Below are 18,705 nucleotides of genomic sequence, written 5' to 3' on the forward strand. Positions count from 1 at the left end.
CATCCAGGGATAACGGACAAACCATGGTCCACCCACACCATGGAATAGCATCCGGCCTTGAAAAAGAAGGAAATCCAGACACACGTTACAACACGGATGGAACCCAGGGACATTGTGTGGAGTGAAGTAAGCCAGGCACCAAAGGACAGATACTACAATTCCACTTACGTTGGGTTCGTAGTGATGGGGAAGGGAGTGGCGGGGGCCAGGGGCTGGTGGTGGGGGCAGTCCATGTCTAATAGGAACAGAGTTTCAGTTTAAGAGGGAAAAGTTCTGTGGGTAGATGGTGGTGACGGTTGCACAACAGTACAAGTGGTTAAGATGCTTAAGCTTCATGTTATGTCTATTTAACACAATAAAACAAAAAATAGGGAACATATCTATGTGCATCGCCCCTTTAGGAAGGCAGTTTGGTGGCATGGATGAAGAGCCATGGAAGTATCCCCTGCCTCTGGTGAAATCATCCCACTTTTGGGAATTCAAACGAGGAATGGAGACTAAGTGCATGAAAACGTTCATCCAGGTGTTTTCTTAAAAGGAGAAACACAGGAATCATCAGCATCCAATAAATGGAAGGATATAAATTCACAGGATGACCAAAGCCGTAGAAAAACAGCTGGCAGTGAGCTTGTATGACACGGGGAAAGCTTAAGCCATAATGCTGAATTGAAAGACATAAGATCATACGTTCAGAATCATCAGATTATTATTTAAAAATCCCTGAAGAATAGACAGAAAAGAGAGACATCAAACGAGTCAGCGTGGTATCCTCCGGGCAGAGGCCGCGAGTAGCATTTCTTCCTTTTCAACTGTTCTACATTTTCCTATTTTTCTTTCACAAAGCTTGTTCTAATTTAAAAACTGGAGAAAACACGTTAAAAAAAAATCTTTTTTTTTTTTTTTGAAAAGCAACCGCCTTGCCATGTTCTGTTTCCAGTGTTTTTCAAAGTTCTGTTACGGCACAGCTTGGCACCGTAACTCCGAGTCCCTGAAAAGAAAGCATGCGTCATAAACCGAGTCAGTGTCTGGGGGCAGCCTGGTGGCCACGTCTGTTCCGAGGTTCAGGCTTCAGAGCCAGGCAGGGGCTTAGCCCAGATGTGCACTCACGGGAGCATGCGGGGTGGAGGCCGCAGCGGGTCCCACGGCCCAGACTCCTCTGTAAACATCTAGCAGCCAGACACATCGCGGGAGGGGAGCTTGGAGCCACTTAAAAGGTAGCTGGCAGCTAGAAGCGTGATCGGAAAAAGGCAGTCGCTGGGATTTCATGCAAAGAAGCAATATCACGCACTAGGAAGCATCACGGCTCTTCCTCTTCCTTGCCAAGCCAGGAGGTGAGAGGAGACACAGGAACATCACAGACACTCGGCAGGGACTTTTTGTTACAAGAGTTAATTAGAAGGGCCAAGAAAACAGCTTAATCCCAGCTTTGTGATGAAAAGGTTTCTGCCAAAGGCAACCCAAAAGCTGGGGAAGGAAGCAGCCCCAAGATCTTCTAAGCAGTGACAAGAATTAAATTCGCAGCCTCTACCCATACCCTTGCAAGCTCAGGGGGATGATGAGGCTTCAGGGTGATTAAGATAGGTGTGTTCCTGTTAGGAACACTGGGCCAAAATGTCATTCCCAACTGTTAACAGGGACAACACTGCTTGGGAGCACATAGATCTGCCTCCTAGCAGCCCAATATGCTGTTCCCCCTACCTGAATGCTGTTCCCTCTCCTCCTCACCTGGCTGGCTCCCATGCACCCCTGCTCATCCCTCTGGCTTAGCCCATGGACCACATACCCCAGCCTGAGTCTAGTGTGGAATGCCCTTCTTCCCACCTTTCCTGGCTCATGGCCACTCCCCTCTCATCAGTGTCCCCCCAGCCTCCCTGGGCTTCTTCATCCAGTTCTCAAAAGATATGCCCATCTGTTCCACTAGTTTGTGACCCTCTTGGGACAGGGCATGGGACTCCTTAGAGCTGAGCACAGTGCCCGGCACACAGTAGGTGCTCAATAAATGCTTGCCATATGAGCAAGTAAAGGTGAAGCATGATTTGTACCTTCAAGGAGTTTATGATCCAGTGAATGGGTTGAGGGAGGCAGGTCTGACAATGCCGCTGATATTTTGCAAGCCACAACCCCTGAATGCATCTGTTGTAGAACAGTCAGCATTTAGTAAGCACTTACTATGTGCCAGGCACCATGTTAAGTACATTACTCAGCACCTTAAGGCTAAGACCTCAAACAGTTGCGTCACTGTGCCCATCTTACTAACAGGGAGCCTGAGGCTTAGGCAGGAGAAAGGGCCTCGCTCAATGTCACACAGAATCTAGCTATGTCTCTACTTGACTGCAGGCTTGTCTGCCCCCAGAGTTACGGCCTTGAACTAGGCCACCCTCTGTTCAGGAATCTGTGGGTGCCCAGACACAAGGGGCTGCCCGGGAAGGATGTGCCGGCACCCACGGAGACTGCGGAGGCCACCCAAACCAGCACCAAGCACGTCCTCTCCAACCAGCTGGGGCATAAAGCCCATCAGGAATGACACCAGGGCGGTCACAAAACCAAGCCGCTCACATCCGCTCACTGACAAGCAGAGTGCGCTCGGAACACAGCTTATTTTGGGAAAATGGAAACAAAACAAAGCTCTTTAATTGGAGCCATCTGGGAAGCAGTGGCCCGGGGGTGGGGCTGGATGGGGCAGGGTGGGGAGCTGAGCTGGGAATGTGTGGGCGAAGCCACCCTGCCCACTGCGGGCATGAGAACCAGGTGGGGAGAGCTGCTCCCAGCCTACGGGAGCAGGAACCACTTGGCCCTATCACAGTCATTCGCTACTCCTGTCTTCCTCTCCCACCCCAGGTCTTGGCAATTTGGGGCACAGTGGGTCCTGTGAGGAGCTAGGGAATCCCCATGAGCACAATGCCAGGTGCCATGGGAGCCTGGCTGGCTGAGAACTGGGCCCATCACGGTTCTCTTATCTTTGAACCAAGAGTCTACACCCTAAATATGTCAAGATTGTCAAGCACACTGTCTAACCTGGAAAGAGCAAATAGTTTCATCTGATTGATTATTGCCTAGGGCTTTGTGTTAAGAAGGATTCTCAGGTCTGATCGTACAAATGACCCATTTGCAAAGGGAGGTGGCAAGGCATTCAAGGCCACTGCAATAAGTCCAGGAACAGAAGAGGAGCTCAGTGAAAATGGTGGAGAGGACGGCAAACATGAAGGCTATTCCAGAGAATGATCTAGTGATATGGTGAGTGAGTGCCGAAGGCAAAGGAGGGACAAATCACAGCTGACACCCAAATTTCTTGCCCTGGTGAATGGAGAGATGGGAGAAGGATGCCTTTCCTTTTTAATTTCCTTTTATTTTATTTTTTTAAAGATCTTTTAAAATTTATTTATTCGAGAAACAGAGAGGCAGAGACACAGGCAGAGGGAGAAGCAGGCCCCATGCCAGAAGCCCGATGTGGGACTCGATCCTGGGTCTCCAGGATCATGCCCTGGGCTGAAGGCAGCACTAAACCATTGAGCCACCTGGGCTGCCCCTTTTTACTTTTAAATACACATAAAATTTGCCATCTCAACTTTTTTTTTTTTTTTTTTAGAGAGAGAGAGAGAGAGAGAGCACACACATGAGAGTGAGTGGAGGGGGGAGGGAGAGGGAGAGAGAGAGAATCATAAACAAGCTCCACGCCCAGTGCAGAGCCCAACATTGGGCTCAATCTCATGACCCTGAGATGATGACCTGAGCTGAAATCAAGAGTTGGACACTTAGCCGACTGAGCCACCTACTTTTTTTTTTCTTTAATTTAAGTCACCTCTATGCCTAACATGGGGCTTGAACTCACAACCCTGAGATGGAGAGCTACATGCTCTTCTGACTGGGCCAGCCAGGCACCCCATCTTACCCACGCTGAAGTACACAGGCCACCAGAAGTAAGTACATTCACACCGTTGCGCAGCCCTCACTTCCATCCACCTCCAGAATTCTCTTCACCTTGCCGAACTGAGAGTCCTCACCCCACGAACAACTTCCCACTCCCTCCCGTTCCCTGTCCCCGGCACCCACCATTCTACATTCTGTCTCTAGAATTAGGGTGTTGTAAGGGCCTCATATAAGTGAAGTCACATGGCATTTGTCCTTCTTAGCATAACGTTCCTCCATGTAGCAGGTGCCAGAACTTCTCTCCTCTCCCAGGCAAATCGATAGTCCATTGCATGTATATCCCACGTTTTGCTTATTCATTCATCTCTCCATGGACACTTGAGTTGCTTCTGCCCTGGCTATGGTGAGGAGTGCTGCAATGACTGGACCCTAGGTTTGAGGGCTGTGTGACATCCGAGGGCTGACATTCAGGAGGACCTTACCTGGTCAAGAGCTCAGGGGGAGAGACTGGGAGAGAGGTGCAGGGGGAAGTCCTGAATGTCCCCCTGGGATCCCCACAGGCACAGCCAGAGTACTTCTGATGGCGGGAGGGCAGGGGAAGGGAGGGGGAGGTGGCTGGAGGGGGATGGAGGGATGGGACCTGGGGGAGGGCTGGGGTCCCTGGGAATGCCACAGCTTAGGAGTTCGGGATGTATCTGGAACACTGTTGAATCCTGTGCTCAAGCATTGCTGCACTTGCTCCCTGGTTCCCAACAAGGGAACGTGCTGTGGCCACGAGGTGCTGGCGTTCACATCTGCTCCACCCTTTACGTGTGCTGGGGCCTTGGGCAAAATACCTAACCTCCTGGGGCCTTAACTGGGCAAGTGACATGAACGAGGTGCCTCATCTGCCTTTCCTTTTTTAATTGCTTTGCTAAACGGGCATAATAACAGGGCTTAAGGAGTTAAAACGCCTGCAAAGCACTGGGAACAGTTCTAGCACACACGTGGCATGTCCGAGGCTAAACACCCGCTGCTGTGCCCCTCATTCACCGCACCAACATTCAGCAAGCTGCCCCTGCGGAGGGCGTGGGGGGCCTGTGCCGAGCGCCATGGTGAGGCTATGACGACAGGCATTCCCTCTGCATCCCAGAGCAAGGGATGGACACATGCCCAAACCCCAGTGCAGCACGACCCTCTGTGAAGGCAGGGGGTTGCCCAGAGGAGGGCCCCTCTAAGCTGAGGGGGGCCGACAGCGGCCTGCGCACTGCTGTATCCCGAGGGCCTGGCACAGAGCCTAGCACATAGTAGGTGCTCAACTGGACTTTGGGACTTCTGGCTCCTGCGAATCTGGTGGGTCCTGAGGAGCCCAGACCAGGGGGAGGCAGCCAGGACCAGCTGGGCCCAGGGGCTGCGGGGTGGCTGCTTCTGTGCGCGGAGGCCAAGCAAGGCTGCTGCCCTGACCCTTGATCCGCGTAGAGCCCAGCATTCCAGCCAGAACCTCCAGGGAGAAGCCAGGAGGCTGCAGCCCCCCACCCCCACCCCCCGCCCCAGCCCCGGCCAACGCAAACACGGCCGCCCACTCAAAAAGGAAGACGCCATGCAGCCAAAGCTCCGGACACCCAGCTGGCTCAGGGGCTTGGGAGGGCCCCGCAGGGGCCTCCTGACGTCCAGCCCCCATGGTCTCCCCCTGGTCCCCTCCGCTCCAGCCATCCAGGCCGCCAGGTCCAAGAACACACACAGCAATCTCCCCCTTGACCTGAAACGTCCTTTGCTTTTCTGTCAGCTTCCGCAGACACCGAATATGTTCCCAGAGCATAAATCCTCATTCACATCATCCTGGGCTTCACCTGTCTCCTGGCAGGGCATACCCCAAGGCCAGCACAGCCGAGGCTCAGTCAACAGTGGGCAGCCAGCTGGACTGCAAAAGGCACAGAGAAGGCCTGCACAAGAGCTGTGGGACCTGCAGTGAGAGAGAGGTCAGGCAAGAGCCCACCTGCTTTCTCCTGCAACTCCCCCCCGCCCCCCCCCCCACTGGACAGCTCAGCGCTCACTAGCTCAGGAACTCAACGATTTTCCTGTTATTGCAGGAGATTCTCAGAAATCCAAGGAAGTGTTGGAGCGAGAAGGAAGATTCTCTCCACCCTCACCAAAAGCCAAGGCTCAGACCAGCCTAACCCAGCAGCTTATTGTTCCCAAGTGCAGCACCATCTGGGCAGGACCCCAGGGCCTGCCAAGTACTGTCTGTGTGACCCTGGACAATAGACTTTACTTTGGGAGCCTCAGTTTCCCTGCCTGTAAAAGAACTCTGGCGGGGCTGGGGTTCTTAGCACTAGCGGGGAGCCCCACCAATAGTGTCTCTCATCCCTGCTGCCCAGGCACCTCCCCCAGCCTGCCCGCTGCCCTGGACCTCCGTGGAGGGCCAGGAGCCGCCAGACCCTGCTGCTGCCTTTCATCCCAGACAGGAAGGCTCAGCTTGGCGACTCTGGGATTTGGAACAGATGTCTGTGAGCTCACAGGGGGCTGGGAAAGCAGCGACCTCCATCCCGGGGCTGACCAGCCACCCCTCCCTCCCCTGTCCCCCACCCTGCTCCCTCCAGGGGCCCCAGGCCAGAGCCGGCCACCCACTCTCCCCTCCCATGAGCCCCAAGGAGGGGGGACCTGGGGAGCAGGAAACGGAGCCAGCAGAGGTGGCCACAGGACCCAGAGGGGAGGATGGGGGGCTCCGCTGGGAACACCCTGACCGCCCCAGACCTCTCCTTCCCCTGATTATGCAATCCACAGCTCAGCATGGAGCAAACCAAAGCTGAATGGAACCCAAAATGGGCTGAATCTGGGGCCGCTATGGGTCTCTGGCACCCCCGGTGTGGAAACAGGGCCCAGGGGCAGGACATCTTTGGGGAGCCAGCTTGGCAGGCATTTCCCAATCCTTGGGTAGAGGCCATCCCCCAGGGAACTTCAGCCCTGAGTTGTTCTCAGCAGAGTGGCCTTGGCCGCACACAAGGACTGTCACAGCTCCTGTAAGCACGTGGCCAACCTGAGCTCATGGAGCCTGCACAACCAGCTGGGAGGTGGCCAGGCTTAGCCCTGTTTCACAGTGGGGGGGGGGGGGACACGAGGGTACAAAGAGGTGGCAGCATTTGCCTAGTGAGTGGCTGAGCCATCCCTGCACCCAATGCTTGTTTTGTGATTTCTACTCTGTTCTGTCTCCCCAAGCAGGCAACCAAGGTCCTGAGCTGGGCCCAGAAACACAGGACAGAGGAGGGGACACTGCCATCCACTCATTCAGTCTTCTCTTCTTTATTCATACAAACATCCCGGAACCCCTCCTATATGCCTGGTGCCGCACAAGGTGACAGAAGGAACGCTGGCTCAGGGTAAGGTGTGTGTGTGTGTGTGTGTGTGTGTGTGTGCATGCTTGAGTGCAACTGTATGAGTGAGTTTAAGTGAGTGTGCAAGTGAGTGTGTGGGTTTGTGAGGATGAATATGTGAGTGAGTAGATGTGCGTGAATGTGTGAGTGTAAACGAATGAGGGTGAATGTGACTATAAGTAGATGTGTGAGGGTGAGTATGTGGACATCACTGTGGGTGCAGGCATGTGAGTGTGAAGGGGAGTATGAATTTATCTGAGTAAATGTGTGCATGTGAGGGTTAGCATATGACTAAGTGGATGTGTGTAAGGGTGACTATGAGTAAATGTGTGTATGACTGCACATATACACGTGTATAGGTGTTTATGCACACAAGTATGAGTAGATGTGTGTGTGGATGAGCACACAAGTCTACAGATGTATGTGAGTGTATGAGTCTCTAGATAGGTATAAGTGTGTGTGTGAACATATGAGTGTGAGTAGATTGTGTACGTGGATGAGCACACAAGTATGAATAGATGTATGTGTGTGTGAATGTGTGTGAGTGTATGAATGTGGGTAGATGTGTGTGTGTGTGTGAGTATGAATGGATGAGCATGAGTAAGTAGATGTGTGTGAGTATGGGGATGAGCACATGAGTGTGAGCAGAAGTATGTGAGTGTGTATGAATGTGTGTTGAATGTATGAGTGACTAGATTGTGTGAATGTGAGTGTAAGTGTGGGTGGGTGAACATATGAGTGTAAGTAGATGCGTGTGTGTCCATGATGAGCACATGAGTATGAGCAGATATGTGTGTATGAATGTATCTGTATGAGTGTGGGTAGATGTGTGAGGGTGTAAGTGTGTGGGGATGAGCGTATGAGTGTAAGTAGATGTGAGTGTGTGGGTGCGCATACATGTGTGAGTGTGTATGGATGTAGACAGGTGTGTGGGTGTGAGTGTGAGTGTGTGTGGATGAGCATGAGTGTAAGTAGATGTATGAATGTGTGGATGAGCACATGAGTATGATAGATGTATGTGAGTATGCACGAACGTGTGTATGAGTGACTAGAGTGAATGCGAGCGTAAGTGTGTGTGGGTGATCATGTGAGTGAGTAGATGTGTGTGTGGATGATCACATAAGTGTGAGCAAATGTATGTGAGTGTGCATGTGTGTATGAGTGACTAGATTGTGAATGTGAGTGTAAGTGTGTGAGGGTGATCACATAAGTGTGAGTAGGTGTGTGTGTGTAGATGAGCACACAAATATGAATGATGTGTCATGAATGTGAGTGTACGAGTGTCAGTAGGTATATGGGGGGCTGTGGATGAACGTATGAGTGTGAGCAGACATATGTGAGTGGATGTGAGTGTGAGGGTCCCAGGCAGAGCTCAGCAGGGTCACCGGGCCAAGCACCCGTGCTCAGCAAACAGGAACAGCCCCAAATGCACACGCACCGGGCCTCCCCGCCCCCACTTTGAGCCTGGGCTCAGCCCCCTGCCCTGCTGGGTCCCCCGACACATGTAACCCATCAGCCAGCCCCCCGCCCTGGGTCACAGAGCAGTGTGTCTCCCCTGCAGCCCCTACCCCGCCCCAGATTCCTTCCCAGGGGCCTTGGGGTTCTGCCAGCGGTCCAGCCGGCTCCCCCAGACTCCCTCCCCACACTGGTTTCCGGTCACCTGCCTTGCCAGAGACCCCGCCCCATCTAGCAGCCCCAACAGGCCAGGGGAAGCCACAGAACCCCAGGGAACTGAGCTTCTTGGGGTGCCAGGCCACAGCTGGCCGGTCTGCTGAGGGGCTCAGTGCCCACCCACCCCACTTCAATGTCATCTCCCAGCCGCCCCCACAGGGCTGTCACCCAGGCATTGCTGGGCGGAGCTCATGTAAAGGAGTTTATGCTCCAGACCTTGGAAATACGTGGGTGTTCCTATCCAGTCACTTAGCCGCTGTGTCCTCGGGCAAAGCACTTAACCTTTCTGAGCCTCAATTTTCTCATCTGAAAACTGGGGATAACCTCATATCCAAACTGCTCAGCCATGGATGTGTTTTGGAATTCACAATTTTTTACAGTTTAGAGAGATGATGTAGTTCTTATACCATAAATTGTGTTAACACCCCCAGCTGGGTTTGCCCCCATAGGCTGTACTTAAATGAGATTTCAGTAGCAAAATGTATGAATATTCACTCTAACTAGGATAAACAGGCCTATAAATAGCCTTGGGTCCTGCTTAGCAGCCAGAATGAGTTACAAAAATACTCGAATTTTCAAAGTTTGGGAAGATTTCAAATCCGCAGACAAGGGAGTGGGAACCAGTGGCCAGCTCGCTCCCCTCCCCCCGCCAAGGGCTGCAGGGGCCGCAGCAGATAAGGTGCCCAGCTCAGCGCCTGGCACACCTTGGGGCCCAGGGGGGCGCAGATGGGGCTGCACTTGGTGGGGGAGGGGGGCTGCTGAGCGCAGGGACCTGAGGGCTCTCGCGGCCTGGTACGGGGCAGCGAGGCGGGGGGGGGGCCGGAGGGGCCGAGGGGCCGGTGGGGCGGGCGGGGCGGCCAGGCCAGGACGTCCAGCTCTGCTCGGGGGCTCAGCCTCCCCGGAGGTGAATGGGGTGAAGGCCTCGGCTCCCAGCCCCCAGAACACGTCCCGGACCACACACAGCCCCGCGGGGACTCGTGCGCCCCAAAGCCGAGCCGGCGACCCACGCACGACGGGGGCCTCGCGGCCTAGAGGGCGGCCCGGTCTCCCCGCGCTGCTGGGTCCAGGAGGTCCCGGCGTCCAGACGCGGCGCTCCGCAGGGGGCAGGGGGCGGGGGGCGGGGGGCGGGGGGCAGGGGCAGGGGGCAAGGGGCGGGGGGCAAGGGGCGGGGGGCAAGGGGCAGGGGCAGGGGGCAAGGGGCGGGGGGCAAGGGGCTCGGGGGCTCCCCCACCCCCACCCCCACCCCCCCGGCCCCGCGGCGGCGCTCACCCAGGCGGAGCGTGATGTTGACCGACGTGGGGTGCTGCACGCCCAAGGCCATGGACGGGCTCTGCCACCAGGTGCTGTCGTCCGCGCTGTGGAAGTCGGTGAGGTAGGCGGCGTCGTGGCGGCGCCGGGGGTCGGCGGCGTCGCAGCGCTGGCACCGCGGCCCCGCGCCCGGCGCGCCCACGTGCGGGCAGAAGTCCTCGGGCGGGCGGCCGCAGGTGTGCGAGGCCTCGGCGCGCCGGCCGAACGCCGCGTTCTCGAAGCCCGGCAGGCAGCGCCGCGGCCGCCCCGCGCCGTCGTAGCACGCGCCCGGCCCCGCGCCCGGCCCCGCGCCCGCGCCCGCGCCCGCGCCCGCGCCCGCCGCCCGCGGCCCCAGGAGCGCCAGGCCCAGCAGGAGCGCGGCCGCCGCCATGGCCCCGACGCCCCGACGCCCGGACCGACGCCCGGACCGCCGCCCGCGCGCCCCGCTCTGCCCCCGCCGGCCCGGCGGCCGCCTCCCCTCCCCGCCCCGCCCCTGCCCTCCCCTCCCACCCGCCCCCGGGCGGGGCCGCGGCGGGGCGGGGCGGGCCGGGGCGGGGCGGACGGGGCGCCCCCACGGCCGCGCGGGCCCCGGGCGCTCACCCCACCTGGTGGACGCGCCCGGGAGCGCCCCAGCGGCTCCCGGAGCCCCGCCCGGCGGCCCGTCCGCAAACCGGGACGGGTCAGGACGCGCCTCCCGCCTCCCGCCTCCCGCCTCCCGGGGACCTGCTCCCCGGGCTCCCGCCAGCCCCGGTGAGGGCCCCTCCCGCGGCACATCTCTAGGCAGCACAGCCGCCGCCCTCCCCTCCTCCCCGTTAGCTCGGAACAGGGCGCCCGCCCGCCCGCCGCCGACCTCCGCCTTCTTCCGAAGCGGGGAGAGCCTAACTCGACATTTGTCACCAAGGGCACCTAGTCTCATCACGGTGTCGCCTCGGAGAGGCCCTGCCTGCCCACCCTCCAGCGCCCCCTTTTACTCTCCAATTCACCAGTTAGTAAATCAGGGGAGAAAAGCCACAGGCTTCGGTCAATAGATGCCAGAGGAAGCACTTGATGAAATTTCGCAGCCCTTCCAGAAAAACTCTAAGGAAAATGGAAACAAATGGTCTGGCATGCTGAGGACTGCTTTCCCGCTGCAGCCTCTGCAGCGACAGTCCCAGAAGCAAACGGGGCCCTGCCGGTCGGATGTCCTCGCTGGTGACTTGGAAAGCAGAAGCGCTCGCAGGCCGTCTTCTGCCCTTCTGAATTGCCTCAGTGGCCAGAGGGGTCACACAGGAGGAGCTTTCCCGCAGCAGCATGCTTCCCGCATCCCACTCTGGGGGTGCAGAGGCCTTTGTGGGGCGGTGGGGCCTTGACTCCTACTTCTGGTCCCTACGTTTGCGCTCAGAGGGTGAGCTCCCAGAGCCTCCGGTGGTGGCAGCTTCCCAGGTGGGTCAGTCTGCAGTGCCTTAGCTGCAGCCCACCCAGTCTTCCCAGCCATCCCCTGAGCACTTCGCTCCCTGCACTCAACCCTTCCTCCTGGAAATACCTAAGCACCTGCCAAGTGCTTGGCCCCAAGCCCACCACAGGGCCAGTGTGAGATACGTTGCTATCTATCGCTGTCATGAAGGCAAGACCCTGCCCCCTCACCCAGCCCTCCGTCTGGTTGTGCGGGTGCTAAGAAACAGCCTGACAACGGCGTTCCAAGGCTTGTTCTTGCCTGTTTTATAAGACAGGTGGTGGCCGTGTGCTTACGGTCATTTGTTCCTCAGCAAACGTATACCCCTCCCCACTGTGTACTCCGCACTGTGCCAGGGCAGGGGCACAAGGAGAGTTCGACATCTCCCTCCCAGCACATCTATATGCGCAGATGTCCATGAACACCTTGGGGCTTGGGCTGTGGGGGCAGGTGGGGGGTGGCTACTTCTGCCTAGAGTGGGAGCATGCTTTCCAAAGAAGAGGTGACAAACAGGGTCGTAAAGGATGAGTAGGGGGAAGGGCAGGAGGCACAGCATGTGCAAAGCCTCGGAGGTGACTGGGAGGGCAGGTCTGGTGTGTGTTTGCAGTCCTGGGGTGGGGAGGTTGGTCCTGGGGCTGAAGCGAGGGTGCAGAGGCCAGACAATGCGGGGCGTGGGGCTGAGGTGAGGCTTCGTCTTGCAGAGGGTCTGCGGGAGCTGAGGGGCTCACGGGGACAGGGGCTTTGTGTGCCTACCCCTGGTGTCCCCAGGGCCTGCGCTGAGGGTGGTTCAGGGAATGTTTGGGGAATGAGCAGGAGCCACGGTGCCTGGCAAAGGTTGATCCTGCAGGGAGGGGTGATGGCTCCTTCAGAAGGTGCCAGCTTGGTGTGCACCGACCTTGCCCAGCTCCTGGCAGCAGGGCCGTGATGCCCTGCTGGCCACCTCAGTCCTGCTCTCCTCCCGGCTCCCACTTTCCCGTTTCTCCTGCGTGAGCACCGAGTCCGGTTGTCCGTGTTCACCCGGGATCCACCACCAGGTGGCGACATTGGCCACATTACGGGGCTGGCCCCTATCGCCCCCTGGCGGCCAAGGACACTTGGACGGAGGTCCCCAGGCAGCCTGTGGCGCAGGGACCGGAATAAAGTCACCGGGGCCAGGACACTGGCTGGACAAATACGGAAACTGAGGCCCAGGGAGGAGAAGTGGTTTGCTGAAAACACATTCACAGCAGGAAATGACCAGGGAGTGGGAGTCAGGGAGGGATGGGGACCTACAAATGCTGGGAAGCAAAGTGTGGCCCCCTAAGCAGGGGGGTGTCTGTACACCACAAAGTTTCAGGATAACTCCCCCAAATCTGTGTGACAAAGAGGCACTGAACACCTGTGTGACCGCAGGATAGGGACCCGGAAGGAGCAGAACTGTGGACATTCCCCCTTGGGGCCACTGAGCAAGAGCCATGCCACCAACTGTCCATCAAGAGAAGGCTCTGTGTGTTACCTCCCAGCAGGATGCCCCGAAATCCCAGTGAAGGCATCTGTGCCCTGCCGCCGGGGCCCCTCTGCGCACACAGGACAGAAACCCAGGCTTTGCAGCCCAGAGAAGTTATGGATCACCCAGCCTCAGTTTCCCTGCAGCCTAGAGCTGTGAGGCCCAATCCCACAGTCTGCCCATGACCCTAATCCATTGTCCTAGTGGTGGCAGGGAGCCCAGGAAGGCTTTTAAGCTGCAGAGCCAGAGTCACTTTCCTTCAGGAAGATGGATGGGGGAAGGTGGGGTGGGGGAGGAATCCAGGGGGCCAGCTTGGAGGTGGTGTGGGAGGAGGGGCCAGTATCTATGCATGGCTGATGGGGGGCTGTGTGTGGGGGGGAGGTATGGGGGATCTCTGCAGAGGCCTGGGCTGCTGCTTGGGGCTGTGAGCGGAGATGGCAGACTGCCCTCACTGCAGCCCACCTACCAAGGGTTAAAACCTTCCAGGCAAAGAAAGGAAGAAGAAGAATCCTGTTCTGATTTGCTTAATGAACGCTAATTAAAAAGACAGAAGACATCAGATTCCTTCAAGACAAAGATGAAAGGTCTGTTAATTAAATCTGGGGAGATGAGGCCAGGACCCCGCTGATCCCACCTGACAGCTCCACAGCCTCCCTGGAGCCCAGGGTCAGGCGCTGGCACAAGGGGAAAAGCAGCCCCCTTGCCCGGCCTTGAGGCTCTGCCCTGGTAGTCACTTGGGTGGGCCCTGCCCCCCTGGGGTGCCTCGTTTTCCCTATCTGGACAGCAAGAGCATTGGAGTAGGTGGTTTCCCATGATGCCCTGTCTGGCCCCAAGGCTCTGCAGGTCTGTGCTCTCTATCTGCATGCCTGGGTCTCAGTCTTTCCTCCTGTCAAGTGGGGAGACTCTACGTGCTCAGCAGGTAGACAGACCAGGCATGAAGCCAGAACCGGGGGTCTGCCCAGGCCGTGTGGGGATCTGGGAAATTTAGTGCCTGAGTAGAGCTGGCCCCCCAGGACCCCGCTGCCAGGCCCAAGCCCATCTGTCCACACTGTGATCACCCTCCGGGGCACCGTCCTGTACCTCCGAGCAAGGACAGGGTGGCCTTCACAGAGGCTTCCTGGGGGCCGGGCCCAGGCTGAGCGCACTGCATGCACAGGTAAGTGTAGGCAGTGGGTAGACCACGAACTCATGGGGCTTCCCCGGGAATTAGGGAGACAGACAGTGACCCAGGAAACAAACCAATGAATGAGGTAGCGACAGGTCACCAATAAGAGCCACAAAGGAAACAGATGATGGGGCAGGATGAACTCTGAGAGGGGATAAGTTTAGTTTGGGCAGTCAGGGGAGGCTTCTTGAAGGAAGTGACAGATTAGCAGTCCTGCAAGTTGGGATGGGAAGCAGGTTGGGGAGGGAGGGCTCCCGCTGATGGGAGCTGACAGGGGGCCCCTTGGCTGTCGGCAGCACCGAGCATCCTCTCCCTGGAGTTAACGAGTTCAGACAGGCCGAGGGACATGGCTGGCCGTGGGCATGTCACCACTCAGCCCAGCCACCGTCTCACCACTCCCCACCACCACGTAGTGCCCAGCCAAGGGGGCTGGAGCCCGGGCCGAGTCAGCCCTAGGTAGCCCTTCAGATGGATGAAGGAGGCCCTCCCTCTGAGTGGTCTGGGGCCCAGAGGCTGGGCTGCAGGGGATGCTCCATGCACAGACATGTACTACTAGGTCTGCTCGCCAAGCCCTGGGGCCGGAATGATGTGTCCCTGCACGTGGAGGATAAACTGGTGATTACAACACTGGGGCAGCCAGAGAAGCCCTGGGGCAGAGAGGGCCAGGGAAGGCTTTCTGGAGAAGGTGGCCTCTCAGCTGAAAGCTAGAGAGGAGATGGCTGGGAGAAGGAGGTGGGGATGAGCATTCCAGGACAGGGAACAGAGTGTGAAAGGAGCAGAGGCTCAGAGGCAAATCTGAAGGAGGCTCACTGTGGCTGGAGGTGGGAGTTTGAGAAGAGGCAAGGTGGACTGGCTGAGGTGGGAGCTGGGGCGGGTGGCACTGCATGTCCTGCTGAAGAGCCTACACATTACCTGAGAGCTGGGGTACCAGCTGGAAAGTTCCAATAGAGGTGAGACGGAGCAGGTGTGGTTTTGGAAAGTCCTCCCTGGCTGCTGCAGGTAGTGTAGCAGGGGCTGCGGGAAGGGGTAGTAGGCATGGAAGTGCAAATGCTCTGGAAGCTTCTGTAGGAGCTGGGGAGAGAGGGCGGCAGCCTGGACAGGAGCAGGGGCTGTGCAAACTCTGTGTGTACCTTGGAGGGAGGGGGAGGGGGTGGGCGGAGGCTTCTGGCTGGGCCACCTGGAGATGGGGGGCATCCTGAGACAGGGGCACAGTCTGAGAAGCAGGCCCGGGGAGATAGGAAGGTCAGTTTTTAAAAAAACATGAAAGCATGCATCCCAGGGGTCACCTGAGAGAGGTGTCCAAGAGGCCAGACACCTCCCTGTTGGTCCCCTCCCTTGCTGTGTGTCCCTGGGCAAGTCCCTTCCCCTCTCTGGGCCATGGTATTCCTACCTATATGATAGAGGGTGGCCTAGAATGGCCTCCGAGGCCTGTGTGGAGTGGCTTCCCTTCCCTAAACCTCTCCTGGGGTCTAGACTGCCCCCTTCCCACTGAGACTCCTTAGGCCCAGCCTCTGGCCCCTACTGGGTCTGGATCTCTCTTCCTCAGGGCACCCAGGATCCGGGGCAGCCACCCATGGGCCTGGGACTCCCTGAGGAAATGCCCACAGCCAGGTCTACGCAGCCAGGCCCTGCCGTGCCCAGACACTGCAGCTGAAGTGTGCGATGTGCTGCTCACAGGAGGGTCCAGCCAGGGAACCCACCCTGTGGGTAGACTAAACATCTGAGCTGCCCCCCAGGAAGTTTTCTTGTCCATCTGCCTCCACCTCAGCCTAGGGACCCCTTTGGGGTCTGACTCTGACCCTGGGCAGGTGGCAGGATGTGTGCTCACATGAAGGATGATGAGTGAATGACAAACAAATAAATAAAAAGTGAAGAGTGAATGCACCTGCCACCCTCTCCTGTGGGCTGCTCAGTTCTGGCCACACCAGCCACCTTCCCAGAAACAGCACACTCCCACCGCAGGGGTTTTGCAGATGCTGCTCCTCCTGCCTGGAGCCCTGTTCCAGAGATCTCTGCGCCCCTCCCCTCCCATCCCTCTCCTGCATGGAGAGACTGCCCAGACCTCCTGACCTTCCCCTGTGTCTTCCTCCCTAACCTTTCCTGACCTAACCTTCGCCACGCCAGAGACGGCATATGTGCGCCGCCTTGTTTTTCTGTGGTCTGTCTCCTCCATCAGACTGTGAGCTCCCTGAGGGTGGGGGTTATGCTGCCCTCCGCCGCCCAGGCTCCGTGCCCAGCAGGTACACGTGTGCGGTGAGTAAATGGAGGCCCAGTATCCATAGAGCGCAAGGCAGTGGAGCAGGGCACAGAGTCCCTCGGCAGAGTGACCGGCTCTGTGCAGACCCGGGCCTTCACCGGGGGTTCCCACTGCAGGGAAGCTGCCCTCAAACAGTCATTTCATCTCCAAGCTCTTTTCTGCTGAGGACAAGGAAACAGCAATTATAAGTCAGCCACAGAACCCAGCAAGGAAGGGGAAGGCATAAGAAAACACGGACCTCCAGCTGCCCTAGGGATTCTGAATCAGTGCTGTGAGCACAGGCGGGACCATGTTGGGACACCTCCCCAAGCCTGAGTTGGACCCCATCTGTCCCTGCAGAGGCTCCCCTGGCCCTTGGGGAAAGGCAACCTCTCAAGCTTCAGCTCCTCAAATCCCCACAACTCTTGCCTCATTGGCCAGCTTCTTCTAGACACTGAGACATGCCAGGTCCCCTCCTACCCCAGGACCCTTGCACTTGCCAGTGCCTCCACCTGAAACACTGTCTGATTCTTGCTCCTCCTGTTGGCCTCGGGGTCAGGATAATGTCGCTTCCTGAGGAAGCCTTCCCTGGTGCCCCGTTCTTGATTTCATGGCACTTCCAACACTTGTTATTTGTTTTATGTCCTTCGTTTCCACTAGAGGATAGCCCAGAGGATAAGAATCCTGGGATTTCGTGCTCCGTCCCTGATACACACCCCAGGCAAGAGACATTCCAGGTGGCCCCTAAACAGTATGGAGTGAAAGTGAGTGAGTGATGGAAGGAAAGTGAGGAGTGAAGGGAAGGAGGGAGGGTGGATAGAAAGCAGACGGGAAGTGGGGGGAAAGAAGTGTGGCTGTGAGGCCCAAGGCTCTGCTTGGGCTCCTCTCCCAAGGTGCTGGCCCTTTAAGGAGGTGAAGGCCAAGGGCAGGGAAGGAGCCAGCAGGCCTGTGACAGGGAAGTGATCTACTCTCACACCTTGCCCTTCACGTGGCTTTATTTTGAAAACGTGAACTTTACAAATGTCAGGGAAAGGTAGGATTCTCAGCCTGGGACCGCTGAGAGCCGATTTGCATTCCTGGTGCCAGCGCTAATGGGGCTGCACAGAGGCTGTGGGAAATTTATGCCGCCTGCTGGGGCTAATGCTGAGGCCAAGGCAGGAGCGTCTAAAACATAAACAGCAAGGCTGCGGAAAGGATGCCTCCCCCAGGAGGACATGGGGCTACCGTGGGGACGCCCGGAAGCCCGGAGGACGGGGAGGCAGGTGGGACAACCCCCACAGGTGGTGGAGGCCATGGGGGCCAGGCAGGGTTAGGGGCTCCCCGTTTCCTGCATCCTGGGAGTGGTGACCCCTCCTCCTCGTTCCATTGGGCCAGGCCCTATCCCTGACCACCGCTGGGCTACAAAATCATTCTGATTCCCTGTCTTGGCACCATGCTAGGGAGGGGCATTAGCCCCATGCTTCCAGTGCAGAGAGTGAGGGTCAGGGAAACAAAGTCACTCAGCTGGGAGGGTCAGGCCAGACTTGAATTCAGTTCTCTGCGACTGACAGCAGCCTCCTTACCCTGCCCGTCGCCACTTGCCCTGATTTCCAGGACAAACTCGTGTGGGATGGCCCCTGGTGCAGTGTCCGATTAGACTTCCTTCTCAGAGCATCTGGGGAGTTCTGTGTGGGCCGCAGAGCATCACACACTGTCCCCTCTGCTGGAACACCCTTCCCCACCACACCCCGAGGCCAGCCTGCTCCACCGAGTACGATCTGTGCCTGCCCTCCCCGCCCTCCAGCAGAGAAATTTGTCCCTTCAATGGAGAGATTTTTTGCAAATCACCTTTCTTGCAATACTGTGTCTTAGGGATGTGTTGAGGGCTGTCAGGCTTCCATTTGGATCTGCGTGGGAGTTATGAGTGTGTGACGTGTGTGTGTGGTATGGATGGTGTGTGTATGCTAGTGTGTGCATAGTGGGTGTGGTGTGGGGTATGTGTGCTATGTGTGTGTGGTGTGGGTACATGAGTGTATATGGTGTGAATGTGCATATGTGTTGTGTATGTGATATGGATGATATGTGTATGGTGTGTGTATGCTGGTATATACGTGGGGGGTGTGGTGTGTGGGTGCTGGTATGTGCGTGTGTGTGGTGAGGAGTGTGCGTGTGTGGTGTGGTGTGTATGGTGGTGTGAAGTGTGTGGTGTGGCATTTGGAGTGTGTGCATGTG

At 57.4% G+C, this 18,705-nt stretch overlaps 1 protein-coding gene across 2 annotated transcripts in view; it reads right to left on the reverse strand.

Annotated features, from left to right (window-relative positions):
- LAMC3 (laminin subunit gamma 3) overlaps window positions 1-10,602 on the reverse strand; it is a 59,760-nt gene extending 49,158 nt beyond the window's left edge. For both annotated transcript variants that reach the window (XM_072748350.1, XM_072748349.1), the window contains exon 1: window positions 10,158-10,602. In XM_072748350.1, coding sequence (XP_072604451.1) covers window positions 10,158-10,566 — 409 coding nt within the window. In that variant the 5' untranslated portion in view covers window positions 10,567-10,602. The remainder of the gene's footprint in view (window positions 1-10,157) is intronic.
- Window positions 10,603-18,705: the final 8,103 nt, after the last annotated feature.

The sequence above is a fragment of the Vulpes vulpes genome, chromosome 2 (assembly GCF_048418805.1).
Source record: "Vulpes vulpes isolate BD-2025 chromosome 2, VulVul3, whole genome shotgun sequence".
Classification (NCBI taxonomy): Eukaryota; Metazoa; Chordata; class Mammalia; order Carnivora; family Canidae; genus Vulpes; species Vulpes vulpes.